Raw genomic sequence first — 17,681 nt, 5'->3', positions numbered from 1 at the left:
CAAAACTGCTAAAAGACCAATGTGTTCGATTTCGCCGTTCTTTATCGGTTGATTTAGAAAACCATCACGTGTATCTAGGATGGGGTCAACTGTCGGCTTTGGTCAAGAAACACAGAATTCATCCTCTTGATCAAGGTTTTGATAGATAGCGTCAGTCTGTGTTTATTCATCCTAAAGAACATTCATGAGTAGTGATCAAAACGATTATGCGGACAACTTTGTGTAGACGCAATGTTTCGGATGCAAATTTTATGTTAATGTGGAAGTGTGAACACTACAACGGGATAATCTGAACATGCAAACTCATGCTTATCTACCAGTTGGTTATCTTTCTTGATTTTAAATTTATTATTAAATACTTGATCGTGTGTTTTGTTGTGTCGCACTAAAGCGGATTTTTGTCACCTCAAGTGAACCTCGGATGTTGCGATATTATCACGCAACAAAAAGAGCTATATTAAACAAATGTTCCAAAGCTTTAAATGCAGTAAAAGGATAGCATAGCGGCGATACTCATAGGACTTCCAGAGGGAAAACCAAGCTCGCGAATTCATGCTCAGAACAGTAGCAAAAAATTTCGGCGGAGTGTGGACCGTTCCTTTTCTCTGTATTGATCACCTGGTAAANCTGTCAAGGTCCTGTGTTTTCGAACTGTTATTAACAGTTTCATAGGTATTTTAACACATTTGCACTTTAGCTAAACCATTTAGTTTTCCTGTTGATTTAGAACCAGCAGAAGTCTAATTAAAAGCTCTGGTAGTCAACGACAAATGACTGAAATTCACAAACATAGGTCATTAGATATTGGATTCTGGAATGACATACCAGGTGAAATTTTTCTTACCGATTGTATTTAGATGAATTTAAAGATTTTCAGTTTTTTATCTTTTGCAAGTTGCTCGAACTTTGTAAATGGAAGTCTGAAGAATGACCACATGATCAAAAAGAGAGATCCTCAAAACGATGCACTTTGATGTTGTTTCCCGCACCGAGTTGTAGAATCTTGCTTAAAAATAACCTTTACCTACCCGGCAAAATCTTGAGCCTGATTCTGTCCCTACAGACCTGTGTGTGTAATCTTTACCTACCTACGAGTCGTTTGAGTCAGGTGCACATTGGCTGCTGGAAATGCTCTGTGTTTGACTCTCGACAGGGACACTCTTGACGCGAACAGCTGGTTTGCGAGTGCGGATTCCAAAAATACTTCAAGGAACGGTTAATTTAGCTGTTAACATCTATTATGGTTAAGCAGTATCAAGCAGGAAGTGTTACAAGTGCCACTGTCAGAAGTACCAAACACTTGCGGTTGGAATATTTAAGACCGTCACTCAAAAAATATCACGGCTGTTTCGTAAGCTTTGATCGGCCACAGTATATTTGCAACAGGTTGACATCTTCGGTTAAATCCGTCCTTTCATTGTATCTCCATTGAAGTTTCAAATTATGTCACTCGTTTATGTATGTTTATGCGATTTCTGTGCTCTTCGGTTGGGTTATATCTGCTGAGTGGCAGGCTCCTGTGTTAGACTGCCACATCATTCAGGGCGTTGGCGCTGCACTCATCGGTTCGAACAACGAAGAGGCTTCTATGCTGCATTGCATATAAGACTCGCACCCCAGGCCATTGTAAATGGTTCTGCCTCATCAAACAAGATGTCAGGTTTCAAGAATCTCATATTACGAAGTTTTGACTGGCTCCAAAACAGGGGTCCAGTGTGGTCATCAGCGTTACAGTAGACTGCAACACAGTCAAAGGAAAATCCTGATGACAATGTAAATAACATCCATGTTTAAGACCATGTCTCCCTAATACCAAAATCAACACCCATTTGCAATTTTCCCTGTTTATATCAGCGCTTCGTTTGAAGCATGATAATAGCGTAACCGTCATTTTAAATGCACTCAGATGTCATACAAAATAAAGAAAACGTTCACTTTCCACCAAACCTAAAAAGTTTAAACGCCACTTTGTCTCAGCGAAACCAGTCTGTGCTCAAGAGCTGAGAAGCATTGTGTAAGTGATTGAACCATACTAGGATCGTCCTCAGTGCGCTTCTAATGTAATTCCAGGAGATCTAAGCCCTGCCTCCTCCGTGCCATCCATCATCCACGAGCAGCCGACCTAGCTCGTACTCAGACAGGACATAGCGCCGCTCCGGGCTCAATCACGGGATTTAGGCCGAATGGGCATTCTTGCTTACTGGCCATTAAACCAATGATGCTCTTGATGGACGTGTTATTTATTGAGTGGCGCAAATCCAACACAGGTCGCTGATAGACTGTTAGCAGTGTGAGAATATATAGATAATGGCTGACGGAGTTTGCCCAACATCAGAAAGTTGAGACGCTAAGACGTACACTATATTGCATCTAATGAAAATAGGCTGGCAAATTTGTGGGCAACTTAGTAATTTCCGCGGACGAAAAAATATTTCTAGTCAATAATTCGCATTATGCCATACGCAGATGGGAAAGAGGAGTTCAAGTTTTGGGTGTTAAAACGTTCACCATTTGTGTGGTTTAGGTTGTTGGGATGGCAGGAGCAACCACCACAAAGTCAGGAAAACGATTTTTCGTAGCGGAGGCCTAATGGAAAATCGGGCAAATTGTCACATATCAGCAGTGTGGTAAACGACGTCAGTGAAATGTAAAATCCGTGAAAACTTGAATCATTGACCTTCGGTATACGCCAGATATTTAAGACGTTTTGTCACGGATTTTTTCTCTACCTAAACTGAAGCAAATCTCTTTAAAAAGATTTGAGTGGGTCCAAACATTGCGTCTATTTACTACAAATCTGACACAAAAGTTGAGTGGTAATTGACTGGGACTAACAGGGGACGCATTCACAAAAGACGCTGTTTTATGAATTTGTCAAGCATCTAAATTTCATCCAGAACTCAGTGAGGCACATCAACATCAACCACACTGACAACCGTTTAACGCATCCAAGCTAATGAGGATCGCTAAAAGAACTCTCAATCTGGAGAAAGTCTATTCAGAGTGAAATTCAGTTGAAAGTTTCGTAATTTGTAATTCACAAGACTGAATTTGACTACAGATTTGTGTTACTTTACCAATAGCAGCAAGTCGAATCCCCTTATGCTTCGTGCAACATCTTAATATAATTCTCACGTTTCGAAGCGTTGGTCGGCGGTGCACCATGTGGTTTATTGACACGACAAAGCTCCAGACATTGGACACTTGTGTGAATGCATTATCGCTCTGTTATATTTTTCATTGCTTGGGTGTCGAACCATTTGAAGTTTTACTCATAGCACGTGGAATCTGAAAGTGTGCAGAGTGCTGACAGTGTCTGCATTGAACTGAAGCGGCGAGTTGATCGTGAGTCCAGAAACATGTGTGCCGCTTTCAAAGAATATTTCATGATACATGATAAGCCAGACATAATTCTTACAAAACAAGACACACAAAAGACAATGCACGAGAATTTCATTCATTATGCATCACACTTAGCATCGACATTCGAGCGGGGTATAGATTTGAAGCCGATGCTTCCGTACGAAGCTGCCACCCATACCTTGTCTGCAACCAGCGTCAGGAGGTTTTCAGAATATTTCGCAAGCATTTACCGGTCAGCAACCCTGGAACCGGTAGGTGCAACAATCCTATAGCCATGGGATTCGAAGCAGCCTTGGTTACCCCACAGAAAATACAGCAACGAACAACAAACTCAAATCTACATTTACACTGGTTTTACCAACCGACAATTTTGGCCTGCTTTTGCACTCAGTAAGCCAGATAATCGCATATCAGAAACACTTTTACGAGGGACGTTTTTTAGTCAGACATATCGGCAACACTCAACCCAACCGTGCAAATGACGTGAGTTGCTTGGTCGAATGCGGCCGGAAAAGGCATTTTCAGTTCAGCGTTATGCCATTGGGACTGCCAGTAACGGAAACTATTTGCACTGGATATCTATCGAACAAGACTCAATTAGTAGGAAAAGAAAATGCATAAAAAATGATGGAGAAAATGAACAGAATAAACAAATTACTATTAGTCTACATGATTTGCTGATAAGCACTAAGTCCCTTCCATGTCCACCTTTACTCTTTTCTTTACAATAAGGCTTTCAAATAAATCATGGTTGAACGGCAGTGAAGCATCGGTGTTGAACACTGATGTCATGCTGTCGATGATGATGATTGCTGATTAACGGTGTGCGGTATTCGCGCTGCAGTCGTCTGGCTATAGGCGTATTTTAGGTTACCGGTGAACGCTTTACACCAATTTCGATTTGGTTGTGTGGTAATGAAGAAAACACTCACCGGACGGCTAGTCTGTCAGCACTTTAAATACCTAATGATGCTCACAAAAAAGGACGAATCCAATGATATCGGACGTATGGGCATGACCTAAGAAGTTACGTTTGGAGAAATTTTTTGCTTAGGTAGGTTATTGCTTGAGTGTAAATGCGGACAACTAGGCATTTAACACGTTAAGTTCCTGTAAAAATCACGGAAGAGACGCCAGTGGATTTGCTAGGAGTTTCTGATTACCGAGCAGAACATTCCATACGCTGCAAATTTCGGGAGATGAAAATTCAGAGGTCCAAAATCACGCCCATAAGAAGAACACAGTAGAACGGACAACTATGTCACAAAGAACGACGCACAAGTCACAGTACAGTTCCTTCATCCGATCAATGAAAACATTGCACTAGCTAACCCAGATCTCGGACGTTGCTGTGTGTCCTTATCCGTCCCGTTGCATATGTTTTTAACAAACAGAGGCCTCGAGTGTGAGTTAGGAATAGTCTCTCTGCCATTCAGACTTCGAGACATAAAACATTTTCTTCACGATATGGCGTTTCTTTATAAACATTTCCCCTCACTTTTCAAAGCCAGTGAAAACCACACTATAGTGTCAGGTGTCCGATGTTCGATTAGACCTCACGTACACTTGGTGTGTGCGTGTAAAACATCTGATATCCTAAGGGAAACTATTCACAAGGTTGCCGAAAACTCTTCGACAGCCCACGAACGGTTTCGCCCTTCTTAGAGCTCATCAGGTAGGCGCCGTCCCCGAGTTTCCGTCAACCTTATGATCTACTTGAACCCAAATTGCACTGTTCTCGAGAAATACACTCATTTGCAAATCAATTTGGCTCTCAACGGAGACTCAATTGAATCTCTCGTTTATGATGTCCTCCAACTGAATGTGCTGCATACAGGCCGCCTCATAATACTGCGATATCTCGAATATCGTGCCAACTGAATCATGAGGCGGCCTGTGTGCAGCACATCCAGCTGGAGAACATCATAAACGAGAGATTCGATTGAGTCTCCCGTGAAAAACCAAATTGCTTTGCAAATGAGTGTATTTCTCGGAAATCTGATATCCTACTTTGTATTGGTCGGCTAGTATGCATGCTTCAAAGCTCGTAACTCGATCTTACGCATTTACACATCAATAGCGGGATACTGAAGTGTCACACACGTAACCCAGTGTAAACCGGAATGGGTTGACTCAGATGGACATGAAGAGCGTGTGGCTACTAAATTGTGTCCCAACCGTAAGTGGTGCCATTTTCGAGGTCTAAGACCCATCGGCTGAAAAATTCAGCAAGCTCAAAGTTTACGCCATACCAATGCGCGCCTATAGAGAAACTAGCCCTCAGCGCATTAGGGAATTGGTAATTAACCAGTCCCCCATGAAGCCTTTCGTTATATAGGACATCAGCCTAGTCTTGATTCTAGCAATCAGTTGACTTCTTAATACGCGGTTCCTCTCCATGTTAGACGACATCAAATCACTCACTACTGACGCATATCCGCATAAATCAACTGCGGATGAAATCAAACGACGTAAGATCAGTTCACTCAGTCAAAAGAAAATGCAGCCAACAAAGCTATATTTTGTATGTTTGGAGTACATAATGACAGCAGCTGCTGAGTTGAAGTTAGTTTGACCAACTTTCATGATCTTGGCGACAGTATATGCACTTCAAGGGGGAATGAAAATATTTTGACCAGAGTAGCGAGTGCTATTTCAGGCGAATGTTATTCCAGAAAGAGACTGGTTGGCATCCTCTTATCATCCTAGCTACATTAGGAAAACTGAGTTTTATTTTCCCGGTCGTTTGGATGTTTAGCGATAACTTTTCTTCAATTCTGATGTTCCAAATGCTCTAGTAAATTGAGTACTGATAATTGCGACCTATGTTCACTTCGTTCTGTGAATGCTTTTAAAGTATCAACACATCGTGAAGGTTTTTGTGTCGACCCAACGTAAAACGTTTTGGCTGAACGGAAAGTGCACCTATGCCGACGTTTTTATCAAGCACGACATAATTACCCACAGAACTTGGGCGAGAGGTAAACAGAGTCTCGGATGGGCACACAGCCTGCGTAAGAAGGAAAAAGCAGAAATATGACGTTGATTATACATCAATAGCCATCATCTGAGCCAGTGGTTGTAATGTTCACCTTTTGGTTTACAAAACGATGTTTCACTGATAATGAGGGATCTGCATCTCTCAGTCCGCCTGGGTTGATCTTATGCTGGAGATTCTCAAAGTCACAGCCAGTAACTTTTGTTGGCTGATGATTTTGGGGTATATACGCACTTTAGATAATCTTTTACATAGTATTCGTGTTTGCCGTTGTTTATCGCTTGACTCGGCGTGCCGGACAATTGGCACCTTAGGTAGGAGTCTTGGCTGTGCTGACGTTTACACCTTACTTCGATAAGGTGCTTAGATGCGTTTAGTCCATTACGGGCACTAACATACTGTCAGACTAATTCTGACCGCATTGCGTAAGAAAGAAGCGTCCTCTTCCATTCCCTTTCCATTTTTCAGCTAATTATCCTCATATTTGTGTGTCATTTAATTTTCATTCACCGTATGTAGCCATGAGTAATACATAAACTAGACCCATGGGCGCACACCTTGTCGGACCTTTGAACCATCCAGCAATCAAAGATTGCTGGCGTAGTGCGATCAGAGAGTGGTTGGGCCGACTCGGTTCGAGATAAATCACTTAAGTTGGACAAACCTGCCAAAAGACCAATGTGTTCAATTTCGCCCTTCTTTATGGGTTGATTTAGAAAACCATCACGTGTATCCAGGATGGGGTCAACTGTCGGCTTTGGTCAAGAAACACAGAATGCATCCTCTTGATCAAGGTTTTGATAGATAGCGTCAGTCTGTGTTTATTCATCCTAAAGAACGTTCATGAGTAGCGATCAAAACGATTATGCGAACAACTTTGTGTAGACGCAATGTTTCGGATGCAAATTTTATGTTAATGTGGAAGTGTGAACACTACAACGGGATAATCTGAACATGCAAACTCATGCTTATCTACCAGTTGGTTATCTTTCTTGATTTTAAATTTATTATTAAATGCTTGATCGTGGGTTTTTTTGTGTCGCACCCAAGCGGATTTTTGTCGCCTCAAGTGAACCTCGGATGTTGCGATATTATCACGCAACAAAAAGAGCTATATTAAACAAACGCTGCAAAGCTTTAAATGCAGTAAAAGGATAGCATAGCGGCGATACTCATAGGACTTCCAGAGGGAAAACCAAGCTCGCGAATTCATGCTCAGAACAGTAGCAAAAAATTTCGGCGGAGTGTGGACCGTTCCTTTTCTCTGTATTGATCACCTGGTAAATGAGAGCGGAAAACAGTTGGTGGTTCAACGCAGTAGCTCACTTTTACAATGGAGCATGCTGCACCAATCAACATCCTTCAAGACGACCTATTGTCCGATAAAACTCTCGTCACATATGTGCACGCCAAGAGTTTAACACGCCAATGGCGAATATTGTTGTTTTGCTGGGTACACTAATCTGTGCCGTCATTCTGACAGGTGAGGAAGCTTTATTCTTCGTATATTCATGGTAACAGAGCAAAAAGTCGTTGAGGAATTTTTACGTGTTTCGTTGGTAAGATGCTAATCAGCAGTTGAATGTACTGGGCTAACCTCTGCTTGATTTCATCACTTCTATTTTGCTGCTAACCCACTAACAGGAGCTTCAGACATTGATGATCGCTCCAGGGAGAAAAGGGATTCATACAGGCCACAAAGAACCAGTAAGTGTGCTTACAGACTATTTAGTTATTTGTACGTACTGCACACTCGTAACCACTGCATTTGAGAGCTATCATAGGTATCGAAAATATTCCTTGTTCATCATAAAAGTGGGGGTAGACTTTCAGGCACCAGATCCACAGTCTCATGGCCCCCTGGGATATGTATCCGGAATTCAAAAGGCTTTTAGTTCCTTTCTACTTGGCAAGAATATTGGTGTTGATTCCTGGACGGAGGTTGCATCACGTTGCACATTTGATTCGCTAAACAAATAGATACGGATTTCATTTTAAGCTTGAATTTATGGTAGAAATACGTTTTGAACTAAACCAATATAAACACTACCTTTGATGATGATGGCTTCTGCGGTTCTTGGTATACATACGGTATGATAAGGCAGTTCTGTTGAAAAGTTCCCGGAAAATCTAGTTCAACACGCACCTGAATATTGTGCGTCCCTTCAAATGATGGAGGTCTGTTGGTCGTTTCCAAAAATCTTTCTTTTACGATGTAGAAAAAGTCGTTTATTTCAATAGGTTTACCTGCAGCCCTTCAGTCTTTAGTAATTTTCATGGGAATTTTGACTTGAATCGGTCATACATTTGGGAGCAAACCACCAACGCCTGCACACCGCACTCTCAGCGTCGTTGAATGGATAACATTCATTTGCCGCGGAATTGCGCATCCCTATGTTTATCACTCACACTACAACAATGCCTAAGAAGCCAAACAGATCTTTCATCGGGTTTCAGTGATGACTTACGATGCTTATTCCTAAGACAGGTGAAAATTCATTGGGGGTTAGCAAGCCGACTAAATAATTTGCAGGTAGATAATTTCGAAACCGATTTCACGTGGCAATAGTGACATTTTCCGGGCAATCTATATCGTGGGATAGTTGCCGAACAAATGGAATATTGGCGATGAAGTATCTTGCGTTGAAACGTTACAATATTTTGTTTAAAACCTTCCAAACAGCCACATTACATCCGGGCTGTATGTACTGTAATAACGGCGTACTTTTTGTACTGTGGTCGTAGCTGCTATTATCTCCTCCATCGACCATTTGGAGAATGATTTGAGGAATATGGTCACGAAATACGTAAAATCAGGATTCGTAGAAATAACTCCGTTCGACACAGTTTCCTCTGAATTCCTGTTAATTAGTCTGTGCAAGGGAATAACTAATCCATGCTGTCTGCTCCAATTTTTCAGGCCACTTTATGCACCGACCCTTTAAATCATTCTCTCTAGAAATGATTTTGTGTGGCGGTTCAACATTGTGCAACGTGTTGTTAAATTCCAACGTCAGTGTACAATACCGGCAATTTCAATTTCCACACTGACGACAATCTAACGGAACTCTACGTCTGTGATTTATACCCTGTGTTCTTTTCACACACACAAGCCCATCGCAGAAGGCTAAATCCCAAGATACCAACTGAATATCCCAAAATTGACGTTGATCCTCATTTTTCCGCCGACTTGAACCACAACGGCACTGGGAAGCTTTTACTTCACTGTTGGCCACACAGACGCCAGAGAACATACCTAATCAACCTAAGTAAAGATCAAGGAACATAGAGGCATATAGCAATTACGTCTTTAGCGCTGAATGTTTGCGTGAAATCTTATGGACTTCAAGACGACTGCATGACAAAGAACAAACGTCGTTTTTTGTTTTGCTGGTGATAAAATCAGTCAAATTTGTGCATCCCTTAAAGCTGCTTATTGTGTTTAACACCATAAATATGGTTGTCCCTACCACGAAGACTGAATTTTGCTAAACTAACTGATGGTTACCGTGCAAAAGCGCGACATATGTCGACATGCATCCTCGGTCTTATGTTTTACCGCATATGAGCCATCTTTTCTACCTCTTCGTGATCTTATTTCACCCACATAATAAGTAAAAGGTCATGCTCAAACAATGGGTTGATCATTCGTTGGGGGAAATCGGCTACCAAGGCAACGTACTTGGATCGAATTCGCTGACTATGCTGGAAGAAATTCCAGAAAGTTCTGAGAGAGTTCTCTTAACCTCAGAGAGTTGGTGTATTACAGACTCATTGTTTTCCTACTTCCGGTCTCAATTACAGTGGTCGAAGTCAATAAACTTCATTTAATTGGTGTTTTGAGGATTGCGGGATAAATACTGTTCATATTTATGTCACACACGTTTGAACAGTAGTTTTGCTGCCTTGGTTTTGTTATCCTGCCACCAAAGGGGGTGGCAATGGACGCGATTAGCGCGCTCAACAGCAGTACTTATTCAATGGCCATGCAGAATTTTGAACTCCGGACACCTGACATGCAAGGCCCGCGTGTTACCACTATTCCGCCGGCTCACCTTAGACCGATCTGAGATAAATGTGTTCACGCTTGAGCGTTGTTATTGGTGTGCCCATCGGAATCATCATCGAACCCCAATTCCTTAAGTATCCTGTTTGTGACGATTTGTTGACCGCTTGTCAGGGCTTCTCAGTCAGGTGGCACCACAGACGCTTGGAACCCGCTAGACAAGTTTTGTTCTGATTTATTATGTGGCGTTTGCGGAATGTGTATGGATCATACTCAGATCCCTCTCGTTTGAAAAATCAACCTCCTGTCCTGGCGTAAGGTTCCATTTCCTCGCTAATCACAACTATGCACTATACTATGAAATTAACTTTATTTGACTCTCCTGAATTTACTAATTCGTTAGTAGATCTCAGATACTTCATCACATGCCGTGGATCTAAGGAAGCTTTTTGCTCCCTTTGGCAGCATTATCTACTGTTGCTGGGCGTATCAACTCTGGAAATTTAATCCCACGCTTATTGTGATTGGATTGTGGTTGAGTTGCGTGTAAGAAAATTGAGATCTTCCGCAACCAATGTCCGGTGTTTTTTGTGGGGGCTTCTCGATGAGTAAGACTAAAGACTTATAGACTCACAATCTATTCTGCAGTTGTAAACTCATTTCAGGTTTTGATCGGAATACTATCAGTGATTTGCCGGACTGTAGGCAACAGCATCGTGTAGCGCCTGCACACAGACATTGTGGTCGCAATATCATATGCAAAGTGAAAGCGCAAAATCGACGTCGATTTTACGAAACGTGTTAGCCTTGGTGTGATGACAAGGGCCACTACTTGAGGCACATTTAACGCTGTTTTTTAGAGCCATTTGTGTTCAGTGGTTTTAACAGGGGTTAACGGTAGCCCATTTTTGAGCTACCTTCTCGTTTTGCGGGATTCATATGTTTTGAAATGCTGCGGTCCGTAATCCAGATTCGTAATAATAACGATAATCAGGTGATTAAACATTTTGGCGTCTACAACTTCAATGTTCACTCTCCGCCAGCGCAAAATGATTTCTAAAAAGCATCGAAACACCTGATTGTGTTGCCAACATCCTTATCCCTGTTTTCCTCAACAGAAAAGGTGATCAACATTTTAGGATTGTTTTATTTGGTTTCCACTGGAGGTTTTCTACACTCACAGGCGTCCTGATCAATTAAGAATTGGGTTCTTCTCATTTGGAGTTATTTTTAACGTTTATCCATAAGGTTTCTATCAAAAAACCACTGCCGGAAGACTTTCCTTAACATAGAGCATTTGGTACACTGGCACAAACTCCTCAATCTTCCCGTGACGTGTGACGTGAAACCACAGTTAGCATGCCGATTAGGAATATATATGAACCAGAAATAAAAGATCAACTTCTTGCTAAACTACATTTCCAGAAATTATACACAGGTGTTTCGAGAATTCGATTTCTGACATGATTAGCCTTTGCTTTTCAATAGGACGAGACAAATTATACTGAATTTCTCATTTTGCTCAAAAAAGAGCTTACTCTGATTAGATTATGATTACGCAGTAGCGTAAACCAACATTCGCAAAATACACTCATTTAAAAACTCATTTGATTTTTCAAGAGACTCACTTGGAACCCAGCGGCATCTCTCGTTTTTGATGATGTGAAACAAACATGTTGTTTCACTGTTGGGTAATTTGTCAGGTAAACGATCAGGATGAGCATCCAATAAAGGTTTTCCTTTATACTAAATAGGTTTATAAAAATGCCTGTCGCATGCACATTGTAGTGCCAAGTTAGGCAAATATTGCTCTTCATATAATTTTTTACAAAGAAAAATATAGGGCAAGGTGTCTCCGATTACGATGGTGCATTATGCGCTTTTGTAATATTTCCTTGGGTATTTCAGATAGGAACACGAAATAAAGTAGATCATATTGCCTGTTTATTAAGGCGCGTAAAAAATGCCCCATTAGTTTTAGCGTCATTGTCGTGCTGAGATAAAACTGATTTCAACTAAGGATATAATCTATTTTACACGATTACAATGTTTGCAAACAAGACCATAACGTGTTCCCACCTGCTTGGATTATGAGATCGTCGGCATTTATTGAGCTCGCAAGATGTCGGACAAACAGGTACCCATAGTTGCGCGTGATAAAGAAAGGTCGCCTGGAAGACAGCAGTCATCAGGACGCGAAACATTCGAAAGGAAGAATGGAAAGCACTAAAAAAGCGGTTTATATCATTTTGTTCGCTTTACAATATGTTGTTTTCAACCCGTATATTTTGCTAAACGCATTTTTTCTAAAACTGATACGCATGCTTCTTCCTTGCCGGTGCAAGTCGGGGAAACGGACACCGATTATTATGAATTCCTTGTTAACAAGTATAGAGGTAAGTCACGTTTACTATGGGCCATGTTCTCCTTGTTAAAGCGTGAAATTTCACTGGAATATGTTGGCAACTTAACCCCATTTTTGTGTAATGATATAAATATATCGGTTTTTTGAATACTGATAATGATCATGGGGCCACAAAATGCACTTTTACTCGGATATTTTCTTCACACTGACTACCCAGCAAATGCGATAATTATTTGAAAGTTGCTTCTTCACAAGTGGAACCTTACGTTTATCCGTTGTGTTGCTATTTTGATCTGATTTATTGCAGAAAAAACGAAAAGGCTCTAAGGGCAGTGGGCAACAAGAAACCGGATCAGGTGGCTACCTTTGGCGTTTTCTTCAAAAATAAATGAGCATTAGATATTGAAGTATTTATTCCCATTTCCCAGCTTACGTCCATACATAGTGCGCTGGAAATATAATTAATCTTAAAGTGGTAGCCAAAATTTATACCAACTAGGGAACAGGGATCCTCTTCAATCTCGAAGAGCCAAAGGACCATCAAGCGTTCCCAGTGAGAGGAAAGCCCTTGCTTCGGAGCTATCTATTGGATAACATCAACTGAACAGGTACAGACTATTGGACGAGAAGCAAAATTCTCGTATGTATCTTGTTTATATCCGTCTTGTTTGTATTCATCTCCTTCTAGAACGCATCTCCTGAACTTTCCTGGTTGTTCGTTTACTACCACTCAAACGTAAACAAATGCTACAAAACGATTTCCCAAATTCTTAATAAACCTAACGTTTTAATTGATGCGAAGTGGATTTATTCGAAAATCACATACTACTCACATGCTTCATCTTTGGTATCCACTGTTACGGTAGATCTTCCACCTTTTTGCTATTTTGCTGATTACACTCACTGCTCTCAGGATAACTGCAATTCAACCAAACCCGGTGTTAATTTCATCACCGTGATTGATGCGCCTAAACGCCTTGCGATCTTTAGAGAAGGGACAAACATGGGTTCTTTTTCCGCTTAGGAGTTCCAGTTGCAGCATGACTATCATCTACTGTATGGATGCATCGTTATGTTCACTGATGATGTATGCATCTTTGCAACTGTGCATCTGTGCAGTGAGAATAAGCTTCACGCCAGGGATGGTTCAGGGCGGAAATTATACGAAATTGCATTTTAACGGTCTCATCTTTGTAACCATCTTGTCCTGTATATTATAACTACGCGCTGCCCGGTTTCACCTCGTAGGCCACAGTACATGCCACATCGCATGCCATCTACCATGATATGCGAAATTCTTATTTTATCTTGCCCGAAAAAAAAACCAGAGCCCACATGGTTTCTAGGGACAGATCATATTCAAGTATGCTCCGGGGTTCAAGAGGGCTCAAGTGGCTAGAGTGCGGATCTACTGACCTGAAGGTCCGATTTTCGAACCCGATTTCTGCCTCTCGACTTTCCCTGTCTAGGCTTGGGCAACTCGGCAGTATCCCAGCCCTCGAGCTTCCTTCGGTGGCATGACAATCAGGCACCATGAAGGTGTTACAGCTGAACGATTTTCTTTCAACACCGGAAAAAATGGGTTTGCTACGCATGAAATACCAGCTGGTTGCGTGATGTTATTGGAAATAAAGAAAGCTAGTCTTAATTTAGCCGCCTAAAGCAGGAATTGAGTATATCACTCCTTTTGTGTGCGCATTTGTCACTGGCCCATATCTATTCTGAACTACCACATGAGATATTGTCGATTGTATGTAAATTATACTTTAAAAATTTGATGGGATACGAGTGAAAATGTCCATTCTTGTCGTGAACCGTTTCTTATGCATAAAAAACTCTCAAACTTGGATGGCTCTATTGAACAAAGTAAGAAGAAGCAATTCAACATCTGCGCTGTGACGACAATTATCGGGCACAGAAGCGCGTAGTTATCTCGCAATGTCGGAACTGCATGAGCCGTTAGCCTTCTAATCAACAGATGAATCAGATACGTTGGCATGAATACTGAATTAATCCGCTAATTTGATAAACCAAACCAGACCATGGAAGGGCATTAACCCTATATAGTTTGCTTTAGCATTCTGTCTTTTGATCTTGATATATCGGCTGTTTGTAAGGTGGTTTAACCTGAGCAAGCCTGTTTGCCATATTTAGTTATTTAAAGGAATGGGATGATAAGCTAGTGTGCTGAACACTGCATAGGGATGCATAAATAATACAGCTATTATCTATTTGGGAAGCCAGTCAAACGGTTTTCAAGCAAAACTGCAAGAAGCTAGATCGTTATGTATCAAAGATGTATTTAGCACATCTCGTTAAATCCTGCGAATATTTTGCTCCAGTGACACAAACAGAAGATGAAAATTCAGGCCCACCCTCCAGGTCTCCGGTTCAGGTTCCAGGTAAATGATTTTTTAATTCCTAACGTTTTAGACAAAGTATTTGAACCATACCATTTTTATACATTGAAATACCTCCAAAAGCTAATATTCTTCAATAAAATTGAGGGCCTCCAGAGCGAAGGTTACCTTTTTGGCGCTTAAACAAGCTCTATCAACACTAGTTTCTAAATGAAGTCTTTTGAGTTGTACTCACTTCACTCATGATGTTTTCGTGCTTATTACATTCTGACTAGCGCACAATTATCCATCGTTTTGAGTATACTTGCCCAAAGATTACCGAGTACTGGTTAATTGAAATTTTATTGTAAACGTTTGTTGTTGATATAAACCACGGCAAAAATCTCGATGGGATGCTTTGACCACCTCGTTAATGTAGACATAACCTCACAATATTACTTGCTCCAATGGCAACTACCGTGAACCGCAACTGCTCTGCCGGCTTCATCGAGATTTTGATTTCGAAAATATAATATCAACACAAGAAACTGACGATGTTGTGTACGCCGACATTGAACAGCCTGACGTTTCTAGCAGACTTCCCCCAACAGACTTCCCCGTCACACAAGCTGACCGCAAATCTACAGTGTGGCCCCGCCAGTTTAGTATACCACAGTCAATTTAGCTACTTTCCGAACACATTGAAATTTATTAAGCTAAATAGTGTTTTCCAAACGCCATAGTACATGCAGTTCCTCATGTTCATATTCATCTCCGTTTCTTCCAGCGGAGACCGAATAATTTCGTTGTTTCAAGCATGGAATACTGAGCAGTAGGCTGTGATGCTTTTATGACTGCAAAGTACATGAACGATGTTAGCTGAGTGAGGAGGCAAATTGTTGCATTCCAAATCTCAGTTGTTGATTTTAAAACTCTTGTTGAGAAAATAACAAAGAAACAATCAAACGCCTAAATTATATATCTAATTGTGAAATTATGCTTCGTGAAACTGTTATCTAATGATTTCCTGAAAATCCGGAATGGTGACCATTATGTTTTCGTGACTTGCCACTTTAGAGAGGACAATTACCTTTACGGAACAGGATAACGATTATGATGGGGACTATGATGAAGGGAGCGAAGAGGGAGAAGGTAAATGAATTTCTGGCCAAACTTTGCCCTATCGTTATCATTGGATGTGCAATTTGCGAACCACAGAAATGAAATATGTGATTCTGTTTTATAATCGTATTTGGAAAATATAGAAAGGCGAGCTCAGTAATAAGATTTCCAAGAAAAATATCAGCATTCGCGATGCTAAGGTTATCGTTCTAATGGTTGAATCAGTACACCAGTGGAGATTTCTGGCATGCACTGGCTAAGGTATTTTTATGCGGAAGGCCAACACGCAAATGTAGCGTAAAAAGGCGGCTTACCTATGACCGAATGTTTTTTATCAAAGCAGTGGGATTTGGTTCTATCATGAGAAAGTATACATCAATGGTGGCTTTCGCATGCTGAATCAGACGCACAAGAACTCAAAATGAATACACGGTTGTCAGTGTGGAAGTTAATGAAGGGAGATATGCGTTGGAGACAATAGCTTACAAGCACCAGCAGTATTGAGAGCCATGTCTGACAATGGCTATAACCACTGATGCGGCCCATAGTGAGATTCCAATCCAGGAGGACAGCAATGGCCAACCCAGCTGAGATTACTAATAATGAATTTCACACTTGGCTGCCAATTCGTTGTTTCACTTTTTCGGGATTGTTTTCGTCCTCTCCGCCCTTCGAGGAAGTCGGTGCACTGGTATACGCAGCACACGGCCAAATTGGTGCAGCCTATGCAGAGTTATTTCCACCGAAGAAACATTCGAAGCTGTTCAGCATTGCTGATCCGATATTGCAATCAGACTGGAGCAGTGCTCCAAACACATCGACTGTTAAACACTGAAAGTACTTTGATGTCCTCGGCACACACTGGCCAGTTTTCTAACCCGTATAGCAATATGGATCGTACAACAGCATTGTAAACTCCACCCATAACGAGCAAGTTGATGTCACACTTAGGCCACAGGTGACGCAGGTTCGCAAAAGTTGCTCTGACCTTCCCAGTTAGGAAGAAAGACCACCAGGGCTGATATGGCTGTCTAGCTAGAAAACTTGTCTCATTACTCAAGTGGCTCAATCGCAAATATGGGACTAGGCTTTGAGACTACCCAGTTCTGCAGTAGTACTTTACACTTTGTAGGTGTGAAGCGCAAGATAAACCGTGAAGGACGATTATTTAGATATTTTAATACTGTTTGCATTATTATGGCATCGGATCCAAGAAGAGCTATGTCGTCTGCGTACTGAATGTCTGTGAGCGAACAACCCGTGATAACTTCTGATTTACAGGTATTTGAGGCAGATAGTGAATCTTCCATAATCGTATCACTGACGAACTTGAAGACGAAAGGTGAGAGAGGGCAGATTTTGCTGACACCACTTGATGTGGTCAACTAAGGCCAGAGCGCCTTAGCGAGAGCTATAGGACGCATTCCTCCTTGGGAGCGTTTTATAGATATTATATTATATTTTATATTTTTATATTTTACATATATT

At 41.2% G+C, this 17,681-nt stretch overlaps 1 protein-coding gene across 1 annotated transcript in view; it reads left to right on the top strand.

Moving 5' to 3' along the window:
• The window catches only part of T265_05069 (hypothetical protein), a gene marked incomplete at both ends in the record, with an annotated part of 87,001 nt that overhangs the window by 13,747 nt on the left and 55,573 nt on the right, over positions 1-17,681 (top strand). Inside the window, 3 exons of the mRNA XM_009169980.1 lie at positions 3,279-3,614; positions 6,830-6,872; positions 16,149-16,223. Coding sequence (XP_009168244.1) covers positions 3,279-3,614; positions 6,830-6,872; positions 16,149-16,223 — 454 coding nt within the window. The remainder of the gene's footprint in view (positions 1-3,278; positions 3,615-6,829; positions 6,873-16,148; positions 16,224-17,681) is intronic.

Source organism: Opisthorchis viverrini (assembly GCF_000715545.1).
Source record: "Opisthorchis viverrini unplaced genomic scaffold opera_v5_87, whole genome shotgun sequence".
NCBI classification, from domain to species: Eukaryota; Metazoa; Platyhelminthes; class Trematoda; order Opisthorchiida; family Opisthorchiidae; genus Opisthorchis; species Opisthorchis viverrini.
This window is presented reverse-complemented; position numbering and strand designations above follow the sequence as displayed.